Genomic DNA, 7,870 nt, shown 5'->3' with positions numbered 1-7,870 from the left:
TGGTGAATTGGAAATAAAAATTTTGGTGGAAACTTTGACAGAAAATTGAAAACATTTGCACAGTTATTTAGAGTGGTTCGACTTTCTCAACCAAAGTCTAAGCCCACTGCCTTAGCTATCCACACTAAGGATTTTCTGCAAATTCACTAATTTGTCTTTCTTTTGAGGACAAAGAGTAATCTTACAACTCCCTCAAGAATCATACCCCAAATTATTGAGAACATTCTCTCCCAAAGAGAAAATTACAAATTCGCAAACTTTACAGAAAAACCTCACAAGGTAGATTGTTTGCACAATTATAGAACAAAGAAATAACACTCAAGGATGAATACAATTGAGCACAAATGGTGTTCTTGAAAGAAAAATGAATATATTGAATGGAAAATAGGTTTGAAATGCTAAAATAATAAGTTTAGAGCTTTCTCTTTGATTCTCTCTCAATTATTGTTTCTTCTTTTTGATCAATGGCTTAAAGACTTGTTTAAATACACCTTGGATCACTTCTGAATGTTGGGGATCATTGGTGAAGTCAATAGAGTCGTTATGGTGTGAATACCATTTAAAAAAACTGTTAAGAGCGTATGTGTATCGATACACTATCAAAGGGTATCGGTACACTCAGTGTAAAATTCAAATATTTCGACCGTTATTTGGCCAAGTGTATCGGTACACCCTAGGGGTATCGGTAAACTAATTACATTCGATGTTTCTCGGAGCCTGGAGTGTATCAGTACATTAGATGTGTATCGGTACCCATATTACATTCGAAATATGGGTGTATCGGTACATACAGGAGTGTATCGGTACATCCCTTTATAAAACTTATTTTTGGCTCGATTATGGTTCGAAATACTTTGTAAAAATTGTTTCAAAAATATTTTAAGATTAAAACATAATTTTACACTTAAGTAAGGATTAAAATTGACATTTGAAAACTTGGAGTAATATTTTTTATATTCGAATAATTTAATCAAATATAAAATTTTGAATCGAATATAAAATCTTAAAATTCAATAGTACTTTATTTGTTATATTGAAACATCAAAATGTTTTCAACATATGTGTATGTGACTACTTAATTGAAAAACTTTTTCTCTATTTATGAAAGTATTCAATTAGAGAGTCAACACTTTAATGTTATGCTATGATGATGATACAATGCAAAAAAAGTGAAAGAGAAAAAAAAATGTCCCAAAAATGAGGAAAAAATGAGTTAATACAAATAATATAGTCAATAAAGATAAAAGTGTTATTCAAAGATGAATGTAACACCTACCCCATCATGGTATCTACCAAAACATGCTTTTATTAAAATAGTAATCCTACCTGATTATGTTTTCTACCCGACATGATTTATTCCACAAAATGATCCTAACTGCATGGTATCTAGTTTAGATGCTCTCATTCAGAAAGAAATTTATTCTATGTAGAAAAAGAGTAAAGGTGCAGAGTCGTTCCTCTTTTGTGTACACCTATTAGGGTGACTACTTATCAGATAGAATTTTGGCATTACTTCTTACGGGCAAGGGTTCACCATATACATGGTTTTGGTCCTAGGAAAAAAGGTACTTGAATTGCCCTTATTGTTGGTACCCCTTAAGATGTCAAACCCTTAATCCTTATTTATTATAGACTTAAGCGGATCGAGTTCAATTAGAGGAAGCACATTCCTTATGTCTACACAAAGGGCTGCTCACTAAGGTCATAAGGTCATGTACTCTGAGAGTGATTTGCTAGCCTGTGCGGAGGGCTACTACTCACGATGCACTAGTGACTCACTCCCACTTAGTGGGACAAAGCTCGAGTATAGAGCTTATGACATGCAAATTCACGTGACATGTGTGAGGAAGAACTCACAAACCTTTTACTAAAAAAAACATGACTAATTTATTTCGAAAAAGATTTAACTCATCTGAAAGCAATGAAATTCAATCATTAGTGCAACTATTTACAAGAAATCAATAAAGTATTATGCATGAATATGAGAATTGAAATGAAAAGGATCATAACTCAAATAACGATTCAAATTTGTAAAATCTCTATCACTCGTACAATATATAATCAAACAAGGCCTCACTCTCGAGGTCTCTAATGGAGTCGCCAAGTTGTCGTAACCATTTTTTCTTTAACATTAATTTAATTTTAAAATAATTATGACTTTATTTTGGAAAATTTAGATTTTGATTTGATTTGAAATTTGTAGATGCCATCGACCTTTGGGTTAGGTAGGTCGGATACCTAAAAATATATTTTAAAAAAATTAAGTAAGAAAAATTATTTAAAAAGACAAATTTGGTCTGCGTATTACAAGAAATTCATTTTTAAGGATTCGAGAGTCCGTTGGACGTGGGGAAGGGTGAGCACCCACATATCGTCCAAAATTGGTACCTCAATTATATGTTATCTAAATAATGGAATTTTAGAAATTTGAATTTAAAATTTAAAATTACGATCCTTTTTATTTCTATGATTTTTAAAGAATGAGTGAATCTTTTTTTTAATATTTGACTCGATAAAAGATTTAATTCACTCGACTTTGTTTAAAAAAGGATGTCCCCTTACTACGTGGATTAACGAAAATTGAAATCTAATTATGTTGGATGTAATTCCGTTAGCCCACGACGCAAGACAACATTGTCTTTAATGATTTTGGAAAATGAGAAAATAAATACATGATTTATGAATACAACATTAATAAATGTCATGTGTAGGATAAATGAAATATCGAATATAACATGAAAAATAAAATAAAAAATTCATAATTATATTTATTAATTTAGAAATTAACGATATATCTTTTATTCGTGCATCTTAAGGAATCACATTCCAGGTGCTTGGAAGTTTTTTAATGTATCGCCCTTCAAGACATTTTCAATAAAATATAAATTTTCTATTAAAATAAGTTTATGATAAAAATAAATGTGTATTTATCTAAAATAAAAATATTTATAGGACATGAACAATAAATACAAAACACTAAAAACTAAACATCTATATACATATTTTAATATACATAAAAATATAATAATATAAATTTATTACCAATTGAACCTATATATACAAGTAATTTATAATGGCATTGACATATATATATATATATATATATATATATATATATATATATATATATATATATATATATATATAAACAATCGAAATGTATCAAAAACTTACAACATGGAATTAATTAAACCATGATATATATAGCGCGCGCGCGTGCACATATATATATATATATATATATATATATATATATATTCGGCAAACCCAATTTAAGTACATTAGTACATGAAGTATTAGTCTGTAGTTATACACAATATTATAATAAGTTATATGATATCTAATATAATGAACAAATAATAAACAAAGATCACGTGGATACAAGAACAAAATTCATTACTAAATGTTAAAAAAAAAAGCAAGGACTAAATCAAATAAAACTACAATAACAGGGGTTAAACCTGTAAATAATCCATAATAATTAAGACAACGACCAAAATACAACACGTGAAAAATTTTAAAGTGAAATTAAAAAAATCAAAATTTTAATTAAAGACTAAAACTGTCCACTATTTAAATTCCTGAATAATAAGTAGACCTGCAACGTAGAATGAAAGACGTTAATGTTGTTGTTATGTTGAATAGAAAAAATTTTGGTTTTGGTTCTGAATTTCGATTGGCATCTGCCACAAACAGGAAAACAAATGGAAAGAGCTTTTCCAATAATTGCGCCAATCTCGTTAATCCTGCAAGTTGAACCCATGTTGTAACGAATGCAACTTCACAGCAAAGGCAAACCATTTTGACTGTGGGGGTTATAATTCTAGTCAAAAACTGCTTTCTTCCTTTTTTTAAAAATAGATTACGCTCCAAGCACTTGTTTTATCCTTTGTCAGAGACAACTTTCACACCAATCTTCCAATGATCACCACTCACAAACTCGACTCACCTATTCAAGAATAAGAATCATTTCATATCAAAGATTACTAATCCAACGCTCTTATAATACCACAGGTTATGTCATCTAACATTGAACCCTTCATTTTTTTCCCTTTGGCTGAATATTTTGGGACCACTAAATTTTAAGCTTCACAAGAACATAATATGGACATCTCATATGATGAAGAAGCTTGGCTTGAAGAAACTTGGGTAGCAGAAGACCGGCTGGGAGAACATTTTATGTACATCGCTGATTTTGAAGAAACTTGGGTGGAAGACGATGCAGATACTCATATTTCCGATGCTTGGCCAGACAAAAATTCTACAGCCGCCATGGATGAAGGGGAAAATTCTGAAGCTAAGGTAATACAGCATCTTATATGTGCCCCCATCCCATTATTATATGTTTCATTTCATATCAAGTGGCGTTGCTACCAACTCAGTAGCCTTTCCGATATAGTTCAACTTAAAAGGTGACGAACGTAATACTAGAGTTGAACCGAGCGCTTAGCACAGTTGGTTCATACATCCCTCATCAAGAAATGACATTTTGCAGGTTTGGGGTTTTAATCCCAAAATCTGCTACCTTTCACCTATTCCCAGATTGCAGCCTCATTTGTATCCAAAAGAAAAGTACTAAATATTATACCTTTTTTCAATCATTTGATAGGTTAACATCCCCGAATGGATCTTTCTAAGTATCAATATTCTTATTGAGCTTCTATCAGCAACTTTCGACCAGCTTTCCTCGGTGAACAAGCATCGATATTAATTGCCATGTTAATTTCTTTTGTGGCTGCCATGACATGCATCATTGAGCTTGCTTACAAGGCTGGAAAGGAAAGAGTCATCTGGAAATGGGAAAGCAAGTTGCCCTGGTTTTACCATTCGTCTCCAAACCGCAGGCGTTTCGGTACTTTCCCTGAAATGATTGGATTAGTTTGTGCTATTCTGCAAACTATATTATCAGCAATTGCTTACACTTTCTACCTCAAAAAATACTAATTATCCCATCAATATCTCTAACTGCCACTTGTCTTCTCTCTTGGTCTATTTTGGTATAAAGTTTTGTAGAAACGGAAGCCGCGAAATTATTTCACGAGATTAGGTAAAGAGTTAATCAAGTCCTTGTAATAGTCCCTCGAGGGATTCTAACTTCTATGAACCACTACTAAAAACTAATTTGCTCCATTAGGTTGTAGTGTCTCTGTCCTAATGTCATAATAATGTTTCTCTTATTCCCTCTTTTTGATATTATCCTTTTGGCTAAAATGTTCTAGATTTGCTGATATAAAATTCAGATGTGGAACATATATTTGAGAGGACCAACAACTATCTTAAATCAGATATACTCTTATTATAAAAAGAACAGGAACAGATAGTTGAATTCTTCAAAGCAAGAAAGGAAACACGATAAAAACGAAGCCATACATACCTGTTTGAGAAGTTTGACGTATTTACAGTATCATATCCATCTTCTCCGTCAAAAAGCATTTGTTTCGAACATGCTGGTTTTTCCATTTTCTTCAAAATCCAGAACTGAAATATCCATGACCTTCTAATTATGACCATTAACTTATCTCATGAGCAGTGAAATGAACACAAGGAATATTCAGTTTCATATTCAGCTAATTTGTAGAAAACAAACAAGAGCCTGAGGAAGTAACATCATGCAGAAATTTTGTTCTAGGAGAGTCATAATATCATTGTTTTTGCATGAAGAATCCAATGATTTATTGATGACACAAGACTGACTAAGAAAATGGCTAGATAATGAACAATTATTAGATCATATTTCTTTATGTTAGAAACAGAATGTTTAAATTATGTAGGAAAGAGAGAAAAACAGGAAGGTAGCAAAGTAGGGGGTGGTGGGGAAATGGAGAATAATGGTACATATTGAACAAAAATCTAGCTCAAACTCTAGCAATTTCAACAGACTTCTGCAGGGCTTGAAGAAGACTTCTCATGATCCTTGGCTCACCAGGGGGAGATTGATCTTTTAATGGTCCGTTTCTTATTGCTCGAAAGATTGGACCGGAATTATCTGTTGCTGGGAAGACTAAGCAATCTATATACACCAGGACTTCAGTCTTTCCATCTCCAACTGTAATAAAACCAAGTCGAGCCCCACCTGCTATTTTATCGATCTGTATAGACAAAATGTGGAGAAACATTTCAGGCCATTAGGAGTTGGTAAGTTTATCCCAAGAGACAAAAATTGAGTAATATACAAACAATATCAGGTAAGAATCCCCATGGTCTGTACAAAATTATCAGGTACTAGATGGAGTAATCCGATGAGGTTAGCAATCAAAGATATCAAACTAAAAACATGGGCAAGACTTGGGGAAAAAGCAAGGTTCATACACCAATATGATTAAGTTAAGAACCATGAAGATATTGGTCCACCTAAAATCTTCCAGGTTTCGCAAAAACATAGACATTGTACAACAGACTAAAAAAATGTGGCATCAAGGCAGAAACTCGACCTGTTACGTATCTAGCAAGAACACCAAATTTATCGATTTAAAGTTGTATGCCTCATTAAAACCGTGTGAATGTGTGTTTATCGAATTAGCAGTAAAAATAAATACTTTTAAGGTAACAAGAATTCAGATGACAAACCTTCAAAGGCACCGGAAGAGGCAGATTAGTTCCTTGGCAAAGACTGTTGGCCCACTGTTAAATAAACAAAGAAAAGAATCAAATACACTGATATGTTCCTTTGAGGGAATTAGAGATATAAAGCTGCTATTGCAAATCAAGAAAGTTTGCACCTTTCTGTTTACTTTTTTCTTTATCATTGGCTAGCAGCTATATTATGGTCTAGCCTCTAGCCAACGGTGGTGTTCCAGCATTGTTGACGTAAGTGTCATAGAAAATGAGTAAACTACGCAAATATTGCCTCAACTATCTATTTTGTTTACTATTAAAAGTTATAAAATAATTCATCGATTATAGGACGATGAAAATTACAAATGATCACCCGACTATTCATATATTCTGAATTCAATTTTTATGGTTAAAAAATTAACCTTGCTAGTATATGATAATCTCTAATCCTAAATCCATTTGAATGGTATTTTGTGATCGAATCTACGTTTACATTCTACCATCAAACCAATACTTGAAATATTATCACGTAAAACCAATATTTAAAAGAAACGGTAGTTCAACTCATATAATCATCAATTTTTTAATAAAAAATATAATTTAAAACCTATTCATAATCAAGTGATTATCTTGTACCTTTTAGACTCAATAATTTTATAGAAGGACTCATAATCAAGGTAGAGTAATTTACCCTAAAAAAATTACCACCGGAAGCAAAAGAAGAAATGGAAGTGAAGTAGTACCTGAAACAACAAGGTTTCGAACCGGGGAAGATCAGTATTGGAAGGCAATTTCATGGTACCAAGAGAGACTCCATTTTCAGGGTCATCAGCAGCAGGCACAATGTCATCCTTTGCGGGGGTAGCCTTGCATGCTAACTTCAAAACAAGGTTCCGGTTGCCGTAATATCCACTCAGCTTCGACAACAGTACTTGCTGGCTTTTGTCGTTTTGGAATACGACGGGTAAGGAGGAAATACACCTGGCCCTGGGTTTACAGGGTTGCGATGGAGGATTGGCAGAAGTGGTTATGTGGAGGGGCTGCCTTAAAGCTCCGGCCATGACGAGAGTTCGGAATAGAAGGAGAGGAAGAGTGCGAAATAGTGGACAACATGGGATAAGAAAGAAATATGATTTTTTTTTTTTTGAAGAGAAAGCAGGTGAGGTGGAGAGCGGCTCATCCAATTCTTACGTCACATGCCATGTCACCTTATCAGTAGCAAAATCTAATGTTTACAATATAATTAGTATTGTAGGTTCAAGTTCGTTTTGCCTTTTAGGTACATGAGCTAAGAATCTTGTACTTTCATTTTCTT

At 32.9% G+C, this 7,870-nt stretch overlaps 1 protein-coding gene across 1 annotated transcript; it reads right to left on the bottom strand.

Moving 5' to 3' along the window:
* Nucleotides 1–5,743: 5,743 nt before the first annotated feature.
* On the bottom strand, nt 5,744–7,662 carry LOC120165124. Its single transcript, XM_039174711.1, has 3 exons — nt 7,299–7,662; nt 6,568–6,621; nt 5,744–6,089 (listed from the first exon to the last, which is right to left on the bottom strand). The coding sequence occupies exons 1-3, from the start codon at nt 7,614–7,616 to the stop codon at nt 5,856–5,858; spliced, it is 606 nt and encodes a 201-aa protein (XP_039030642.1). The 5' UTR covers nt 7,617–7,662; the 3' UTR covers nt 5,744–5,855.
* Between the last annotated feature and the right edge of the window lie 208 nt (nt 7,663–7,870).

Source organism: Hibiscus syriacus, unplaced genomic scaffold (genome assembly GCF_006381635.1).
Source record: "Hibiscus syriacus cultivar Baekdansim isolate YM2019G1 unplaced genomic scaffold, ASM638163v2 tig00111575_pilon, whole genome shotgun sequence".
In the NCBI taxonomy this organism is placed as follows: Eukaryota; Viridiplantae; Streptophyta; class Magnoliopsida; order Malvales; family Malvaceae; genus Hibiscus; species Hibiscus syriacus.
Note: the sequence above shows the minus strand (reverse complement) of the source record. Positions and strands in the feature narration are given on the sequence as shown.